Source organism: Lonchura striata, chromosome 14 (genome assembly GCF_046129695.1).
Source record: "Lonchura striata isolate bLonStr1 chromosome 14, bLonStr1.mat, whole genome shotgun sequence".
NCBI classification, from domain to species: domain Eukaryota; kingdom Metazoa; phylum Chordata; class Aves; order Passeriformes; family Estrildidae; genus Lonchura; species Lonchura striata.
Genome location: NC_134616.1, coordinates 9,979,550 through 10,000,000, shown reverse-complemented (window position 1 = coordinate 10,000,000; position 20,451 = coordinate 9,979,550). Strand labels below are relative to the sequence as shown.

Here is a 20,451-nt window from a genome sequence, read left to right as displayed (position 1 = left end):
TCCAGGCTTTGCATGACCACACACTCCTGCCAGCCTACATCAGTCAGGGAAAATTAACAGAATTACAACTTTTCCATTACAAAAACAGCAACAAAATTAAATTGTGTCAATTAAATAAAAACATGTCATTAACATTTATATTCAATCCAATATATTAAGTCATTTTCATAATACATTACAAATTCCTCAGTGACTGAAACACAGAATGTCACCTGATCTGCTCCAGTCAGAGGGGCAGTGGGTTGTAATCACCTCTGTGCTGAATAGTTGTGCTTTCAGGAGATGCTGCTCACCTGCTGCCATGAATAGATCATGGGCTGTGATGGTCTTAGTTATCTTTTACCCAGATACTGTTTTCCAGGGAGGTCACATTCTGTACTGACAGCCAATTTCAGTTTGAAAATTAGAATTTTTGGAAGGGTTTACTTATATATATGAATTGCTTGTGAGCACTATGAGAATGTAACATTGGAACTAAAAGCAACTTTAAAATTGCTTCAGATCATCTGTGGTGCTTAAGATAGATTTGCATTCACATCCAAAAGTTCAGCCCATGGCACTGTCAAGCTGAAATAGGGATGAGTTTGTTTAGCAACACATATCACACATACTTGAGAATATGAGCAAAGATAATGACCTGTTCAGAACATCTACCTTTATGTCAGATTCACTCACAGAGGGAAATTATTAAGAGGTAGAAAACTACCTACAAAAGTACTTGTCATCCATCTACTCTAATCTGATGGAATTGAAGTGCTGAAAGAGCTCTTGCATACAATTATAGCTAATGTACAATTTTAAGTCATCTAGATTTCTTTTAATATTGTGTCATTAAAGCTGTAAAAGGGGAGGGGAAGTACTGGTCCTCTATTAAATCAAGGACAAGAAAACACCTGCAAGAAACAACTCTCTCTGAAAAAATTAATTAGACCACTTTCCCTTTGAAATGATATAACTCTTAACTGTGCTACATATAGAAATGCAAATGGATTGTGAAGCAATATCCCCATGTGTGCATTTCAAATACTGGTGAACACTTCCTCATGTGAGTACTGAAAATCAGTGCAATTATTTGCATGATTAAATGGTCACTGACATGATTAACAGTGGCATAACTGAGCCCCAAATTAACATTAAGAAATATGCCATGATTCCACCCCTATTAGTATGGGTAGGACATTGCAGGAGCTGAGTCCCAGTGTGCTGCTATTCATCATGTGGAAGGTGACAGAACCTGTCCTCAGAGGGCTGAGTTTCTTGGAGCAATCTGGAAGAAAAAAAACCCTTTAGATGGTCATGCTGTGGAATCAATACTGAGACACTCTTCTGCCTGTCCTCCTTGAAGGCAGTGGGACCATCGACACGAGTGAGAGGCCTCTGCCGTGTGCTCGGGTCTCATTAGGAGTCAGCACCTTTCTGGCCAACCAGCCAGGAACAGTTTATCCCATTTTCAGCTAGACAGGGAGTTCTGTATTTCAGCAGCAGCACCATCAGCAGCCAAACTGGATCCTTAGTGAAGATGGATCCCATGTCTTGAGCACAAGTACATTACAATAAACCAGCTGTATCTGCACCTTAAAAATGCAGGTTTAGTGGATTTTCTGTGGTACAGTAGCAAATCCAAATAACCTACCAAGCTGTCACACCTGTTTGATCAAGCAGTAAATGAAATATAACTGCCTGATGTTCATGAAGTTTTCTAATGATGAAAAGTAGTGATCTGAGTCAATTTTAGTCGCTGCCCGTGGCATCCAGTCAACTTGCACAGAACTGCCATAAGGAGAGAATGTAAATAAGTCACACAATGTATATAAGGGCAGTGAGAGGTGAAAAGGAGAGAGATTATTTTGAATTTAACATTTTATTAATTTTAACTTATTTGTAAACAAACCCCAAGATGTTCACTAGTTTATTCTCCAGTGTTTGTTTGGAAAAGAACAGCAGCTCTATTTTTCTTTTTTTGTATTGGAGGGAAGACAAATCTTGATATTTTTTCACCAATAGTTCTTGCAATATATAGATTTTATCTGATTAATTAGGGGCAAATAAATATCCTAGAGAAATTATGCCAGTACCTGAAAGGGAAGAACAAAGCCAGATCATCTGCTGATGTGAAGAGGTAGTTTCATTGGCGACAGTGCAGTTCCACCAGCTGATATACCAGTCTGGTCTGTGAGAGGAGACAACTAATAAAACATGAAAACTTAATTATGCTTTCATACCTGCACAGTAAGTTTCTGTTTTATGAAGATGAGTTGGTTTTGCTCATGCAAATACTCTGCAATATCAGTGAGTTGTCTTAGGTGAATAAAAACATGTCAGCATCAATAAGATTTTTAAGATGTGAGGTATTATTTTGAAACAATATCAAGCACCAAGCAATGCTCTGTGCTGGTTTCTGTGTGAACCATCAGAAAGAAGAACTGTTAGAAAAGACCTGTTAGAAATGCTGCTCCTGAGCTCTGGAATTAATTATTGACTTTTTGGTAACATGGCCTGATTCACAATCAAGTACCTTGAGCTACAAGAATTTCTTTAGCACTGATGAAGTTTAGGTGAACTGAAATGTGGTGCTCTAGATTCTAGGTGAAAAGTTCCTGCTGATTTAAGAAGACCCAGGGGAAAAGAAACAAAAGAGCATAACCCATGTAGGCAACTTATTTCCTGCAGACTTCAATCTAATTTTATCACTGTTGTTATGCTTTAGTTCCCCTTTTTACATTCACCACTCACATTATGTGCGTCACACATCTGTGACAAAAGGCAGCTTTTAAGTGTTGCAGAAGGTAAGAACTGGTTTTATTTAATCTTACGGGTACGAAAATGCCGTTTTAGGGGTGAGTTGGATGCCTGACCACCGAGTGACCTCCAGTGGCCCTGTTCCTGCATCGCAGCCCTCTGGGGGAAGCCCCAGCCAGCTGCGAGCAGCACAGAAGCCTCTGGCAGAGGCTGAGTGATGTAGGTGGCATCTCATTGTATTCCCAGTTGTATTTCATCCAGCACCACTGAAAAAGACTCCAAGCAGGAATTCAGACTAGGTGCTGAATGCATTTTGAGTGGGTAAATAGACCAATTCTTACCTTTTTACTTACTGCACAGTGTTGATAATGCTTCCTACTTCTTTCACAATTTTTTGTGCTTTTAGGAGTATCTACACGACAACAGTGGTGTATTTTCATGGCTCTTTAACATCATTTTGCAGGTATGACTCCGATGGGCACCTGACCAATGCAACCTTCCCGACAGGGGAAGTCAGCAGCTTCCACAGCGATGTTGAAAAACTGACACGAGTGGAACTTGATACTTCAAACAGGGAGAATGTGATCACAGCCACAAACTTCTCAGCTACCTCTACAATATATACTTTAAAACAAGGTAATAAAAGCATTTCTGTTATTTCTTCCCTAATCACTAGACATTACTGCATTCTTAGCTGTCGGCCAGAAAAAAAAAAAAAAAAAAAAAAGAATTAGTTCATTTGTTTCTCCCTTGTTTCAGCACCAACAGCTACAATTCTGCTGGGCTACCAGTTAGAAAGAAGCCAAAAGTGAATTCTTCTTCTCTTAGAAAAATTCTGTGGATGAAACCTAATTATTGAAATCTCTGATGTCTCCAGGCTTTACATGCTATTTTCTGCTTCAATATTTGGAGGACTTGGACTAATCTGTAATACACTGAGCTTTATTATTCAAAGAAATACTTCCCAGAAGAATGACAGGTTCCACTGACATTTTAGCACTAAAATGCCTTCTTTGGCCAATACTGTGTATTCTTTCTGGTAGTTCTGTGAGCTGGTGGCAGCACCTGTAGGAAGGGGGAGAACGAGGCCCACCTCTACTAGTGGCTACCTCGGGGATTAGATTTTGACTCAACTCCTGTAGACACCACAGTATTTCCCTGGTAATATCATATATCTCAAAAAAAACCCTGCTTTCTGCCTAACGGAAGTGCCCCAGTGTCCTGCAGATTTTGCAGATTTATCACCAGAATTCTGGGTTTACATAGTTTAATCGATCTGGGGTCTTTCGTCCTTGTTGGGTTTTTTTGTTGTCAGTGGATTTCTCAGGCTTTGAAAGAGCAGGTGCTAGGAAATAGGTCTCTGATGTCTTTCCAGGTCTGCTATAGAAAAGCTTTGTAGCTGAGCACATCACAGAACTTTTCTTTCTCTCAAGTTTTGATCTATAAGAAAAAACTAGGAAGAACTCATCTCACAAGATACCCACTCATTCCTCTTTGCCATTGTGTGGTAGAGACAGCACTGCATAAATAGAAATAATTATATTGTTGTGTCACCTGTTAGGCTTTGTCCAAGTGACTCCATCTGCTCTCTGCACCGTCTGCTGCCTGATCTGTCTGTCCTTAAATCTGAAACTCTTCAAAGTTGCTAAATTATCAAAGTCTGTCTCAGCAAAGTGCTTGCACACAACAGGCAGCACCAGAAATTAACAGCTCTAGTTATTATTGTATGTGTCTCATAAATTCATGTAATTTACATGTTTACATATCTCTGAAAAACCAGCACAAAGCACCGTGTGAGCAGCCAGTCAGGTGTGGTGTCCTTACATCCAATTATCTTTACTTTCTGGCATACCCTACTATTTTCCTTATATTCACATGTCAAGAGTTGGACCAGTTACTTCTGTGTGGCACAGCTTAAAAAAAGGGATGCTTTGGATACTCCCTAGCTGGAATGAGTTCAGTCTCACTGTAAGGGTGAGACTTTGTATGTTAGCACTAAAGTCAGGCTCATGTTGGAGTTCCCCCTGGCAGCTGAGCTGCAGGAACCTCCATATCCCAGCCTGAGCAGATGCCAGACACATCAGAGCTGTGGCACAGCTCTGCCTGCAGAGGAGGAATTACACTGCCCAGGCAAGGGAAAGGAGCTCCAGTGTCTGCTGCCTTCATAGACTCTCAGTGGAGACCTCCACACACTTCTGGTAGTTTTGGGTAGGAGAGGGAGGTTGTGCTGGGTCACCCCAGCTCCCTTAACAGCCCTCAGTGGCACAGTCCTGAGCCTCTGGAGCTGCTCACTGTGCCACCACTGCTGATCCATTAATTTTGCTGGCCACAGTCACTTCCCAGTCATTCTGTTGCATCAAGCTTCAGCCTGGTGGCTGATCATCCCTGTGCCTCAGCCCAGGGTCCTGCTGCTAATGGGGAAGAGGACAAGCTTTTTGTACAGTGACACAAGGAAAAGGGACAGAATGGGAGACTGGCTGTCATCCTAGATATCTGGAAACCAGCTTCCTTGTTTGACCTCAGATATTCTTGCAGTTGTTCAAGCAGTGCATTTTCCTGTTGGGATCTGCAACATGCTAAGATCATCACTATAGCATTGGTCAGTACTCAGCTTATGGTTTTACATACTCTTAAGTTGAAAGCAAAAATTCTTTATTCCTGCTGCAGGAAGCTTTCACAATGGAAATCATCAGGTCAGATGTAATAAAAGGCTCTTCAGACTGGGGAAGGACTGGAGGCTGCAGCTTGCAAAACTCACACTTGTAGTTGGGGTTCAGCTGTGTGTTACCTCCTTGGGCTACAAACTGAGCCCTGTTGTGCCTAGAATTTGGTTTATAAATCTGGAGGTCTGCATTTCTCTATGATTTTTGTTGTTTTTGACAGATAACACCCAGAACATCTATCGGATCAGCCCAGATGGGTCTCTGAGAGTCACCTTTGCCAGTGGAATGGAAATCACGCTTAACACGGAGCCTCACATTCTCGCAGGGGTTGTCAGCCCCACGCTAGGGAAGTGCAACATCTCCCTTCCTGGAGAGCATAACTCAAATCTCATTGAATGGAGGCAAAGGAGGGAGCAGACCAAAGGCAATATCTCTACATTTGAGAGAAGGCTAAGGGTAAGGCTTCCTCTTGTAAGTGCAGTGTTCCCTTTGAAAGCCATTGAACTATAATCATGTTGAAATGTTATACTTTGTAAGAATAAAAATTCTGTATCAGTAGTGGGCCCCAGCCATGAGTTTCAAAACCAAACTACTCCAACAGTTTCAGGGATGTTTGATCTCTGTTTGATTTTGATTGTAAGATTTGACCTCAAGACATAATTAATTCTTTTCTTCCCATTCTTTTTCAACTAAGAACTTAATTATGGCTTTGGAAGAAGCTGTGAGCAAAGGACAGTGCATAGTTACTCTGGCACAGCTGCAAAGTTGGAGTCACATTTTGCCTCTCTCAGATCTATCAACGCTTTTTCATCTGGGGGAGCTGAGGGGTGCCAGCTGCTGCCCAGGACAGAGGCTCTTGCAGGACACACTTTGGGTATCTTTTCTTGGATTCAGAGTGATGTAGAGCCTCCCTGTGTATCCAGACAGGCTGTGTATTCATTCTGCCCTCTGCCACAAGCTCTCAAACCCCCAGCTCCCTCTGGCTGGGTTACACCACAGCTCCAAAAAAGACTTGCTTTAACATTGCATCGTTGGTTTATTTTTACCTACGAGTACAATGACAGATGGTCAACTTTTAGTATTTAATTACATAACACCATGGCTCAAAGAGATTGCTACTTTGTTAAACAGGTTTTTTATTAAATCAGTTCTGGTTTTCACATGAATACCACTTAAAATGTCTGTACCAATAGTACAACTGGGAATTTTTGCCTTAAAATTACCGTGTTATTGACTACAACCTTTCTGGATAGGAATTATATCTGAAGGTACACCTGTTAGCTCTGAAAATATAGAGATGGTTATTAAAATCTCTGGATTGTCAAAAACACCAAAATCAAAACCATCTCATTTTGATTATGAGATACTCTACGTTTTTTTAAGTGTACCATCTGTTTGCTTTTCAACTGCTCAATCAAAAATACAAGAACTGGAAGATCTGGCCAGACTGGGCACTCTATGTAAAGCACTTGTTTGAAAGGGCATTGTTCAGATTTGACAGTCACAGTTACTTTTTAGGATCTTGCAAGCAGGCAAAAGCTTCTTTTCGTTGTTCTTGCCCACCTTATGCCTCCTTCTTCTCTAAATTAGTGTGAGGCCTCATAGCCCTGCTGGGGAGGTAGGTGAGCTTAGCACTGTGACAAACATGTTAAGATGGCAGGATCCAAACTGTGGCTTCCTGAGCTCATGCTGCCTGTTCAGTTGAAGGCTTTCTGTGAGACTTTGTGATTAAATAACAGTATAGCACATTTTTCTACAGGAATCTTATGTAATAAGATGGTAAACAGAAAGGATGTAGTCAGTCATCTATTCTGCTTACCTTGCCAGGGACTGGTTGTTCATCACAATTCTGTTTAATACAACTACTTCATCTTGCAGAGTTTCACCATTATGCAGTTTGTATTTTCTATTGTTGAAATTATTGACTGCAGTTTCTTTTGCATTTCCACTTGTTTCTATGGGATCTTTAACACTGCCTAGCAAAAAAATAAATAAATAAATAAATAAATAAATTCACAAATTAGTCAGGATTAAATGCATTCTGGCTGGAGGCATAAGATATTAATTGAAATATTTGGTGGACAAAACCACTCATGTATTCCTCTTCCTCCCCCTTCACTTTCATCCAGAGAGAGGATGGAAAGTGAAAGACAAGCATAAGAATAATTTTGGTATGCTGATATCTTTTACTCTTTGTCCTTCTAAAAATATGCACTAGCAACACAGCTCTCAAATATTGTATTCTTATTTCTGTAAATTGTGTCTTTTTATGCCTACCCAAGATCAAGAGGACTTAGGAATTGTCCTGCCTGCTCAGAAGGACAAGCCAGCTGCCTGTATTGCAATCCTGGCTGTGCTGTTGTTCTGAGAGCTGTCAGGGCAAGGCTGGAGGGAGCCTGGTGGATAGCACAGGTTCCTCTAAAAGGAGGATTTTAGAGTGGAAAGGAGGAGAGATGTTAGAATCATAGAATCATTTATATGTAAAAAGGTCTCTTAAGATCATCAAGTCCAATTGTATTCTGCACAAAGAAACACCATGTAAGTAGGCACAAGAGAAAGGGACAGATGGACTACTGAGGCTGGTAAGACCATGAAGAAGGACTTCAGAGAATAGCAGAAATACCTGGATCCTGGAGTTCAGCTTTAGCACTGACACCTGCATGGTATGCTGGTGGAATGGAGAGTCAGTGGAGATGGAAGGAGCTGGAACAGTAGAGAAAAGGAATCTACCCAGAGACAGCTCACTTTTCTTGGTGATTATAGGAAATGCAGCACAGCAGGAATAAAAGTACCATCCTATAGTGTTTTTGAAACAGTACACCAAATAATGAAATGGATTTAGGACTTGCTGTGGACAGATCCTTGAGTACTGCTGGGGAAAAAAAATAGTATCATTGAAAGTCATTATGCTGGATGAGATTCTGGACAGACCTTCTGAAAACTTTTAGTGAGTTATATTTTTAAAATAAAGTATTTAAACACTTAATATGCCATGCCTGGCACAATAGGAAATGTGTTAGAAAGCTTGCAATGTAGGGCAGAAAGAACTATGCTGAACTTTGAAAATGTATGTAAAGAAAAGCTCTAGGGACTGGAGCAGTTCTCAATGGGAATGAACAGACTTGCAGGAGCCCTCAGTTAAAGAAAAAAACCCAGCACAATGGAAGAGTTTTCTAAGAGAGAAAAAAATAGCATAGAAATGAGGTATAAAGATGTTACTTAGAAATCAGTCCTGATACCATCAGTGAAACAAATGGCTTTGACTGCTAAAAGGTATAAATTAGAAGGCAGGTAGCTGGGGATGAGATAAAGGATGACCTACTTGAAGAGAAGAAAGAGAATAAAGCTTTTCCTTATCTGCCTGGTCTTAACTTTTTTAATTCTAATAGCAATTAGCAACCATCTTGAAAGCATGTCACTCTATTAGTGTTATTTCCAGTTTTGGAAAGAGGATGCTGTGAGCATGTTCTGAATAATGCTGGAAACATTGGTTTTTAAAAAATTGGATTTCTGCATGGTGTGAATTCCCTGCTCTGGAGATAGGATAGAAGTAAGTTAACTGAAATGATGGAACACATCTAACTTTATCTCAGGGTCTAAATCAATGTGGGAAACAGAAATTAACCACAGGTTTCCTTTAAGTGAAGAACTGCTTGCACCAGCACTTCCTGAACATATATAAAACAGTCTGTGGGCATGTATGCATTTTATATTAATAATAAATCTATGTACAATCAGGCATTTTAACATCAATCTTAATCTAGCAAGACTTCTTTTTTATCAATTGAACAGCTATTTTAATTGACTTCTAAAAATGAAGCAAAGACTGCCGTTAAATCTGATGAGCATGATGCATAGTAATACACTGATTAGAATGCAGCTCTGCTCCCTCCTGACTTTTGCATAACTAGAGGAACATGGCATTGGATGCAGTCCAGGTTTTATAACTGAATGTCTACAAAATTGAAAATTGAATGCTTGGCTGGTCTTAATTTTTTTTTCTTTTTTTTTTTTTTTTTTTTTTTAATAACAACAACAAAAGTAACTCACTGGCCTCAGTTCAAAAGTCCTGCAGACACGGGCTTTGACAGCCATGTTCATTATTGCACTTAGCAAATGATCTCCCTTTATTTACCAGTCTTACAGCAAATTCTAAAGATGGGACCAAGTCCTCTGCCAGGGTGTATGAGTTTACTTTGGCCCAAATCAAAACACAGACAAGGAAAGAATGCAATTATCTCATCTGGCTTACATATCAGGCAGGGTGGAATTATGCATGGAATTAAATAAAAAGAAGTGCACATTTATCTGATACTTACGCCGCAAAATTTCTAGCTAAAAAAACTATTAGCAGTAGAGTCAACAAATGTGTAAAAAATATAGAATAAACATATCTTTTTATGTACTTAAAACATTACTGAAGTCATCTGAATTTTCTCCCTGTTTTCATTAGCTGGTATTCCAGCCTGACACTGCTTTCAGAAACCAGTTTTCCCTGGCTCATAGCAGAATACAAGTTCCAGCCACTCTCAGGGGGCTCCTTGCTATGGTTTATGTATCTTGAAAGCATCATCTCATGAAGCCACTGGGATTTGAAATCAGCTTGTCAATAGCAACACTGAGATGAGTCCTCCTACCCATTTATGATCCTGTCTTGCTTTGAGAAGGGTGTTAAACTTCACTTTAATAGAAGAAAGTAAACAAATGAGACATAAAATGTGCAATATAAGGGAAGTATTTTAACCTTATTTTAACTCCGTGTGTTTTCAATTACTGCTGCTTTCCACTTCACTGCTAATTCTGCCTCTGTTTGGTTCTCATTCTTACTTTTTGTATAGTCTCTGAAATTCAGATTGCAAGCAATTTGTTATCAAGGCTCTTCTTCCTCCTAACTGCATCCTACAATGATAGTAATAGCAATAAGAACATTAAACATGTACATAGAACATAAATGAATAAGACATTTCCTGCTAGCTTTTCAGCCACCAAGAGGATTTTTTTTTCAGAAATTCTAAGAAGTTTGCTAAAAAATATATTATATTAAACTTAAACCATCAGTCTGTATGCAAGCAAAGGTAGCTGAACTGAGCATCACATTTTACTTGGGCTCCTTAACTATCATTAGAGCATAAATTGGAATAGTTACAGCAGTCTTTGGGGGTATATAGGTATTTTACAGCTATTGTAAATGAACACTATTAAAGTTAGACATGTGTGTATATAAAGCTCCAGAAATGGTAGCTGAAGAAAGAACACCTGTTTCTTCTAGATTCTCAGATTATGTTGTATCTAAAAACAGAAAGAGGAACAAAAAAGAAATATTCATTCTAATCACATGTTGAATTATTAACCAGGGTTTATTAACCATTTACTCCGTGGCTGTGTCTCCAGGTCTCAGAGAGGAGCAAGCACTGAGCCATGCTCTGTGCTGACACCTGCACTGGCATTGTCTGTGCTCTAAGGAAGTTATTCATGGGAATAGAGTGATCAGATAAAATGTGGTAGATTAATGCAACAAGCACATTGAGCATTGATCTGAAAAAGATGTCAATGAACAATATTTTATGGTTCTTTAAATTATATATCTGATTTAAATGGTGTTTAATAGAGACTTCCCAGGGACTGAATGATCTAAGGATGCCATCCTCTAAGGATGATGATAGCACTGGGTAAATGTATTTTGTTTTCATGAATCTGACTCATTTCTGAACTTGATTTCAAATTGAGTATTGGGCTGTGTTCCATCTGTCAGACACAGCGAGTTGCTGGTCCCAGATGTGGTGAGAGCAGCAACAAGGAATATGGCCAGTGCCAGGCACGGCTGCTGCTGGCTCTCAGCAGTCTGCAAGTGAGGTGGGTTTGTGAGGAAGCATGAGAACACTGGTGAGCAGGGGCTGCAGGAGCTGCCAGCACAGCTCTGCCCTTCGCAGCACCAGGATGTGACCTGGGCTGTCCCAGAGCACCAGCTGACCTGCCAGTGTTAACAGAGCTCAAGAGAGGATGTGAGATAGTAGATCTTTCTTAGTTTGTGGATTTTAACTACACATCTTTGGCTGGAATCAAGGATTTAATCCACAGCTGAGAAGAAAGAAGAAAAAAGCAGGAAAAGGTGAGAGCAGAGGTGAGGGTTTATCACATGGAAACATCCTGTAATGCCAAATATAATAACACTGAATGCAAGGAGCAATTTTTTTTGGTCCTTCTGTTTCTCATCTGAATCTTTTCTATTTTCTTGTCTTCAGTAAGGCCCAACTCACAATGTTAAACCATTGCTCAGTTTGATTAGGGCTGACACAGGCTTAGGATGCATTGTGTTCTTATCATGCTGTACCTCTGTGTTTAGACCCACAACAGAAACCTGCTCTCCATTGACTTCGACCACATGACCAGAACAGGAAAGATTTACGATGATCACCGGAAATTCACTCTTCGAATTATGTATGACCAGACAGGACGCCCCATTTTGTGGTCCCCCATCAGCAAGTACAATGAGGTCAATATCACTTATTCACACTCTGGATTAGTCACCTATATCCAAAGAGGAACCTGGACTGAGAAAATGGAGTATGATGCCAGTGGGAATATCGTCTCCAGAACATGGGCAGATGGTAAAATATGGAGTTACACATATCTAGAAAAGGTAAATTATTTTAAAAGTGGGGTTTGTGCCAAGACAAAAAAAAAAAAGGGTTTATATTATAGTATAGTATAGTATAGTATAGTATATATTTTGAACTATGTTATAATGCTGCCTCTTGCAAGAGTAATTAAGACTTTTAAAACAGAAAATGCATAGAATTACATAACTAGATAAAAATGTCTCTGGATATGCTCAGACCTACATGTCATGTGCTCAAACCTGTCATAGTTTAGTTCTGAAGAAAGTTATAAGCACCTCAGGTTTGTTTAATTGGTAGGTCGAAACAACCTTCTGGTCTCAGCCCATGTTCAAGTGAACAAAGGACAGCCTAACTGCTGAAAATCATGTTGCTACTCTGGATAACAATCAGAAAGATTACAGTCCTGAAAGAAAACATTTTTCTCACCACAAATAGTTCTTTTAAGCCAAAATTAGGAACCCATGAGCACAAGCTTACCTATTCAGTGCTGTTATTTTAAACAAGGGATTGATCCTGTGAGGAGAAAGCTTATTGCAGTATTTATGGGGATATTTAGGGGGAAAATGTTGGTGTGAAATGAGTTATTTCTCTGCTTTTATGGTGACTTTGCATTTAAATTCCCTTAATATTGTAAGTTTCAAATATGCCTAGAGGCAATGGTCACAAAATGTGAAGATAGATATTGTACAAACCAAGTAGGCACCCCTTCATCTGTAGTAGCATTTTGTTTGGTCTTGTCTTTCAAAACTGGAAATCCAGTCTGTATTTTTAGAGCTCTCAGAACTCAGTGCAAACTCATATTCAAGGTTTTTTTTTAAATAGTAGCATCTTGGCCTATCCAATACACCCTGAATTAGCAGAACACTTTCTCTGAACCTGTAAACCACAGGAAAATGCTATGGGGGGTGGGGGGCAGAAGAGGTAACATTGATAGGAGGAAATCCACACAGGAAATCCAGTGACTTTGAAGTTACTTGTATATTATAGAGTTGCAAACGTGTACCTTTAAGATAAACTGTGCTGTACTTACTTTGAATGTATTTAAGATCCTCAAAAAACTTAAACCTAACCCAGTGAAAAAAAAAAATTACCAAGACTGGAAAATGCATAGAAAAGTGATTCCTCCTTGTCTGCATGCAGTGTGGTTCTTGCATGTGTTAACAAGATTGGCAAACCCCAGGAGCTTCAGAAGTTTGTTTCAGATAAATTAGTCAGGGCTTTTTTTGTCTGTATGCTCTTTAGCAAATTACAAGTAAACAGGCATTTTCTACAGCTTTCAAATATTTGGGCAATGTGCCTTTTGGAGGAATCTCTAATTTTTTTCTTTGGACCTAATGGACTGTAGTTTTGGAAAGATGTATGCTTCTTATCTTTCCAAACCACTTTGTTTGTTCTTAGTTTATGATGAGCTTATAAAGTCATATAACTTAACACTGTTATTCTAGAATTCTGCACAAAAGCCAAATCATGATCTTGTAGAAGCAAGTGGCAAAAGTTCACTGGTTCAGGCAGCAGCTTGGGTAATACTGTAACTTGTTGTTAAAAATATGGAAAGTCATTCCCACCATGGACAATAATCTCCCAACTATTTAATGTACTTCTGTGACTGTTGTATCTTGTGCCAAAGAAAAGTTAATTCACTGTCAAAATTAGGCATTGAAGTATAACTTTGTGGCTCCATTAAAGTCAATAACTCATTGTGTTAATTATGTAATGATTGCTAAAGGTTTTCTGAAGCCTTGTAAGACCCAGTAATTCTTTTCATGAAAAAAAAAATTAATTATATAGGTTGCTTCCAATTCATAGTTATTTAAGTCTTCATTTTTATCACTAGATGAGTTAATTGTACATCTTCAAAAATCTCTGCCCCTTAAGAAATTAGCTCAAAAAAATAATATTTTAAAAATCACTACAATATTAGCATTGTAAATAATTCTTACTGATTAAATTCAGTTCCTTTTGTTTGGTCACTTTCCTCAATTAGTTTAAACTGTTATAAAATCTCCTGAATACTCCAAACTTGCTTTCAAAATCTGGCAGACAAAACAGATGAGTGTCTGTGTGTCTGCTGGACAGAAATGACATCTAGTGGTGATGCTCAGCATTTGTCTATTCCCAGCAGAGCTCCCAGTAATTGGCCACTGGCTGTTTGTCTTGATACACCACACAGCATCAATCATTATGTGGTTGACCAGGCTCTGGTTGCTTTAATAAGATGACAGATTTTTGGATGTTTTATGAGCTACCCTTTAAAATCCTTTAAAACAATTAGAACCCAATTTGTGCAGAGTTGAAAAATCTATTGTAATGTTATTAGTATGAATTGGGAATTAATTTTTTTTTTCTCTTTATGGTATCTCTCTAATAGGCTTGAGAGGATACTCAGTCTCCAGCCCTTGTACTGTATATCTTTTTATTATCCTGGACAATAGTGAAAAAGCCAAAGCACTTTTACAAAGTGCTGTAAAAATGGTACACAGAGGCACTAAAGTTATATTGGGGATGTTTCTGATATTGTTATTCATACTCTGTCAATGGCAGACAGCTTAAAAACAGGCACGGGAGCAGTATATAGAGAGAGGCGTCACAGCAGTGCTGGGAGAGAGTTCAGCCAGTGGTTTACTGCAGACTGGAGACTCTTGACTGACTCTTGAAACAAAATAAACACAGTGCATGTTGGAAATGGTTGGTGGAGCAGCAATAAAGTGCTCAGAAAGTGCTCGGTGTGAAGGTCTGTCGTCACCCATTGGCAGAGGGTGAGCTGGAGTGCCATATGTTGGTGCTCTCTGGCTGCTGCACAGGTGACAGATGTCTTTTGCCAAGAGCAGGAAGAGACACATCTTGGGCAGGCAGGGGGCTGGGGGTGCAGAGAGGATGGCCAAGGCTGAGCCTGTCTCTGGCCCTTTGAATGGACAGTTGGTTTATTTGTCAGAGAAAAGCGCCTCAGGGCCAGTGCTACTTAACACCCTGCAGGGCTGATCTTAAGGTGATTTTTTCTCCAGAGAAGATTTTTGAGCTTAGAGGTGAAAAGATCCTATTTTTCTGATTTATTTCCCCAATGCTCTATGACAAAGGAGTCATGCTGTTCCATGTGCGACTTTGTTTTGTATGATGTCTCTGTCCTGCAGAAGCCTGACAAATTTGCTTACGTGCCTGGTAGGTTTGAGCTGTGTGCTAAGAGCTGGGCAGTGTTGATGCTCCAGCATGACTCAGACAAGGCAAGGAATGTGCAGTGCTCTGGTTCAGCTAAGTCACCTGCCAGAGCTGGGGGTAGGTGACAGAATTCCCCATACATTTTCATTCTGTGTTTCAGTATCTTTGTTTCAACAGTGACTGTTCACCAGCCGGCTTGTGCTGTGACACGGTGACTTTCCGTGGTGGGTGAGAAGGTGTACAGAACCCAAACTTTAATTATCAATAGAAAAAGTCTGCTGTGCTTGCACATTCATCTGCCAGATAAGCAAACCAGATTTCATTGACCAGCCACAATTAACCAACACAGGGCAAATACCAAGTACCTGTATAGAAATTATATTCTTTGTAAACATTAAAAATAAGCAATAGAAGTAGTCACACCAAAGAATCTGCAGAGTATTTTCATCCATCTGTAGGCACAGAGCCATTAAGAACTCTGGGGCCATGTGTATTTAAAAGAAGATATACAGGAAAGGAGCTAGGTCTGTGCTGTAGATAAGTAGAATGCCAATAAAAGCTAAACACCTTGTACATGCACAAAATTTCCCCTTTCCAGCTCCTCTAGACACATCTGCTGGTGCAGATGTTCTGCCTGTGTGTGAGGAAGAGGTTCCCTCTGTTTTTGCTCCCTGAGAGGATGCCCTAAATATTGCAAAGCAACATAGCAAGTCAGCATGAGGCTGAAATGCTACTGAGAGCCACATCTGCCTTCCAGTTTGGAGGCCCTTACCTCTAGACTTACTATGGTTCTCCTGTTTTGTACCACCTTACTGGCCAGGAGCTGAAAGCTTCACTTGGAATTGTCCAAACCATAAGAGCAAACTACAAGAGTGACTGGTTGTTTCAGCATTTCCATAACCTCCAGGCGCTCACTAGCTGGATCCCCATGTGCTTGATCCACCCCTTACCGTGCCGTTGCTGTTTGGTTGCAGTCCGTGATGCTCCTGCTGCACAGCCAGCGGCGCTACATCTTCGAGTACGACCAGTCGGAGTCGCTGCAGTCGGTGACGATGCCCAGCATGGTGCGCCACACCCTGCAGACCACGCTGTCCGTGGGCTACTACCGCAACATCTACACCCCGCCCGACAGCGGCGCCGCCTTCATCCAGGACCTCGGCAGGGACGGGCGGCTGCTGCAGACCTTGTACCCCGGCACGGGCCGCAGGGTCCTCTACAAGTACACCAAACAGTCGCGGCTCTCCGAGATCCTGTACGACACCACGCAAGTCACGTTCACCTACGAGGAATCTTCTGGGGTTATTAAAACAATACATTTAATGCACGATGGGTTCATCTGTACCATCAGATACAGGCAAACAGGTTTGTCTAACTGTGACTACTTTGCTAAAGTTTTTGGCTCCTTAAAATGTGACACTCATTCCTCATTCGCAACACCCTGATCTTGCACTTACCTGGCATGAAATTCCATTATTTTTATGTCTACAAGTTTTTATGTTTTATGTTTCACTGGAAATATATGTGTTGTATAATTCTGTGTCTTGTCCATAGGTGAATATAGCTGTCCCACTTGAAATACAGTTTTCTTTTTATTGCTTGGTATGGAATAGCTCTTAGGATGTTTTGTTGGGTTTATTCCTCTATGTGGATATTTGCTAAATACTAAATCAAGTTGGTTTATTGTTTGTATTTCCAAGTTTCCCAGTTTACACTGTAATATAACATAAATTCAACAGGACTGCTTACATGAGGTAGGAAATCGCCATGTGAAATAAATTTAATTTAGAATTATCTTGTAAGTAAGTAGAAATCATAATTAGGAATAAAACAGCATTAATTTAAACAAATATTAATAAATAATAAATAATTTGTAGAGCAAGCATTAATAAAGGTTTGTGGGAGAATAATCTAACATGTTCATAGTTAATGGTATTTTGTGAGACTGCTAAGGAGTAGTAAGGCTAAAGGGCATACCTGAGGTCATACCCTGTCTGTCCTAGATCTGTAGGATAAGTAAACCAGTAAACTTACTATTTTTCTTGTTTTTTCCTCTTTCCTGTATTTGTTTTGGACAGGTCCACTTATTGGCCGCCAAATCTTCAGGTTTAGTGAAGAAGGGCTTGTAAATGCCAGATTTGACTACAGCTATAACAACTTCCGTGTCACAAGCATGCAGGCCATGATCAACGAGACACCCCTTCCCATAGATCTGTACCGTTACGTCGATGTTTCTGGCAGGACTGAACAATTTGGAAAATTCAGTGTCATTAATTACGATTTAAACCAAGTTATAACCACCACTGTGATGAAGCATACCAAAATCTTCAGTGCCAATGGTCAGGTGATTGAAGTACAGTATGAAATTCTCAAGTCTATTGCTTACTGGATGACCATCCAGTATGATAACATGGGTCGCATGGTGATCTGTGACATACGCGTGGGTGTAGATGCCAATATAACGAGGTATTTTTATGAATACGACGCTGATGGTCAGCTCCAGACTGTGTCTGTGAATGACAAAACCCAGTGGCGCTACAGCTATGACCTTAATGGCAACATCAACTTGCTGAGCCATGGGAACAGCGCGCGCCTCACTCCTCTGAGATACGACCTGAGAGATCGCATTACCAGGCTTGGGGAAATTCAATATAAAATGGACGAAGATGGTTTTCTCAGGCAAAGAGGCAATGAGATCTTTGAGTACAACTCTAATGGTTTGCTGAACAAAGCGTATAACAAAGTGTCTGGCTGGACTGTGCAATACTGTTATGATGGTCTTGGAAGACGAGTTGCAAGCAAATCAAGCCTAGGACAACACTTACAGTTCTTTTATGCTGATCTTTCCAACCCAATAAGAGTTACTCACTTGTACAATCACAGTAGCTCAGAAATAACATCCCTATATTATGATCTGCAAGGTCATCTCATTGCAATGGAATTAAGCAGTGGAGAAGAATATTATGTTGCTTGTGATAACACTGGGACACCTCTAGCTGTGTTTAGCAGTCGAGGCCAGGTCATAAAAGAAATTCTGTACACCCCTTATGGAGAGATCTACCAGGACACTAATCCAGATTTCGAGGTTATCATTGGTTTTCATGGAGGACTTTATGATTCTCTTACTAAACTAGTTCATCTGGGTCAGCGGGACTATGACGTCATTGCTGGTCGGTGGACGACACCAAATCACCGCATATGGAAGCACCTGAATGCTGTCCCACAGCCATTTAATCTCTACTCATTTGAAAATAATTACCCAGTTGGCAAAATCCAAGACGTTGCTAAGTATACAACAGGTAAAAGTAACATGTCCCCAATGAAAATAAAACTTCCTCTTGAATTGTGGTATGGATTCATCATTCTGGAAATCTTCCGCAAAGACAAAAAGTCTCTAATCTTAAATCTATTGAAGTAATTTCTTTAATAGATTATATCTTACTGAGCTTGATCTGTTTTCTCTAACGTTTATGGTAACCAAGAAGATAATTAATAGCTGCTTCTGTTGCTTTTCTCAGTGCTAAAATTAGGGGAAGAATGGAAGCAGCTTAATTTGAATTCTTTCTATTATAAACAGATAGAGGGAACACTATTGATTTGAGTATAGCTATGCTTTGTAACCAAATAATTTCTTTGCTACAATAAATGCTGTAGCTACTGCAGGAAACATAAATTGATGTGAAATCATTATTTCTGCATAGCTGGAATTTCTGCAGACTGCCCACACTTTTTCTAGGATTTATGAGCCTTTTTGCCAGCATTCTTTTCTTGTTTTGTAGACATTGGAAGTTGGCTAGAGCTGTTTGGTTTCCAGTTGCACAACGTGCTGCCTGGTTTCCCAAAACCAGAGATAGAAGCTTTGGGGACAACATACGAACTTCTACAGCTTCAAACAAAAACCCAGGAGTGGGATCCTGGAAAGGTTAGCAAACATTCTATTCAGATGCTATTAATACTGAATTAAGGAGTTTTAATAGAAAATATTGGATACCAGAAAAAAAATGTGACTATATCTTTCAATGTAATAGGCAAAGCAAATTGTTTAAGAATGCTTGAAACTTTAATGTTGTCAGTTATGTACTGGCATCAGAGTAGAGGAGAGGTTCAAGGAGAAGATTATAGCAACACAGTGAAGAAAATTTGCAGCTATTTATAGAGAAAATATCCAAACTTGAGGTGCAGGATACACTAAAGGGTGAAAGTGTTTGTTGTGGATATTGAAAAAAACCACAGAAAATCTTGTGGAATTAAAAAAACAGAACAGCAGATTTTCATCTTTGTTAGCAAAGATGCCACAAGCACTGGAAAATCACTGAGGGTATAAACAGCTTTACAAGTCAGTAGCTCTGCATAATTATTGCAGGAAGCAGAAATGCTGCTATGGATCTGTAAAGGGTCTGTAAATCTTAGCCTTACTCCAGGGCTTGTTTTCAGTAACAAAGAGCCAGACAGCAACTATCAGAGTCCAGCAATCAATGTGACTGCAACAGGACAAACTACCGATATTCTGAGCAGGCATTCACATTTTGCATATGAGCATCTGTTAACAAACATGATTTTGCAAAGATGCCTTTCCTCTATTGTAGTCAGGGAAGAGAAGCATAGAGCATTTGAGAGTTCACATTCATGTTCCCAGCATTTAAGAAGTTACCATTCACCAAGTGCAGAAGGCTGGAGGATCAGAGCTCATGCCAGATGTGAAACATGTCCATGGAAATTTATCACTGGGATGTTAATCTTTTCCAAGTCACAGAAAAGATATAGGTACAGTGTTCAAAGACAAAAAGGGGGTTGAAGTGAGGTTTCTTCTAGCCTCTGTGGGGAGCAAGATCTTCAGATGTGATGTACTTGCCTATTGTTCTAGTGTCTCAAGACCTTCACAACCTGCTTTCCTTAAAGAATGGGCTATAAAAGTCATTACCACAGTTCTACAGAAGATGTAATTAAACACACAGAGACTAAGTAGAGCTACATGAAAGGGCATAGCTTTGAATTCAGGTTTCCCTGAACTGCCAAGGGCTGAAAAACCAGCCATTAGAGTAACAGTTCAAGGGGGAAGAAAAATAAAAAGAACAAATATAAAAATAGTTAATTTATAATTTGGATAAATACATTTGCATTTGTTTCCTAGAAATGAAGGAGTCCAAGAGACAAAAAGCATTACCTTAAGGGACTAAAAAGCATGTGCATATGTCCAGGTTCTGTAGGTGTGCATGATACTTTCCAAACAAATTGAAGAATTGAATTCTAAGCAATTAAGAGATGAGTAGGGTGAGATA

At 39.7% G+C, this 20,451-nt stretch overlaps 1 protein-coding gene across 14 annotated transcripts in view; it reads left to right on the top strand.

The window, feature by feature from the left end:
• Positions 1–20,451, top strand: part of TENM1 (teneurin transmembrane protein 1) — a 794,184-nt gene that overhangs the window by 768,546 nt on the left and 5,187 nt on the right. For all 14 annotated transcript variants that reach the window (XM_077786535.1, XM_077786536.1, XM_077786540.1 and 11 more), the window contains 6 exons: positions 3,203–3,375; positions 5,623–5,858; positions 11,746–12,042; positions 16,150–16,537; positions 17,251–18,471; positions 18,952–19,094. In XM_077786535.1, the coding sequence (XP_077642661.1) occupies positions 3,203–3,375; positions 5,623–5,858; positions 11,746–12,042; positions 16,150–16,537; positions 17,251–18,471; positions 18,952–19,094 (2,458 nt within the window). The remainder of the gene's footprint in view (positions 1–3,202; positions 3,376–5,622; positions 5,859–11,745; positions 12,043–16,149; positions 16,538–17,250; positions 18,472–18,951; positions 19,095–20,451) is intronic.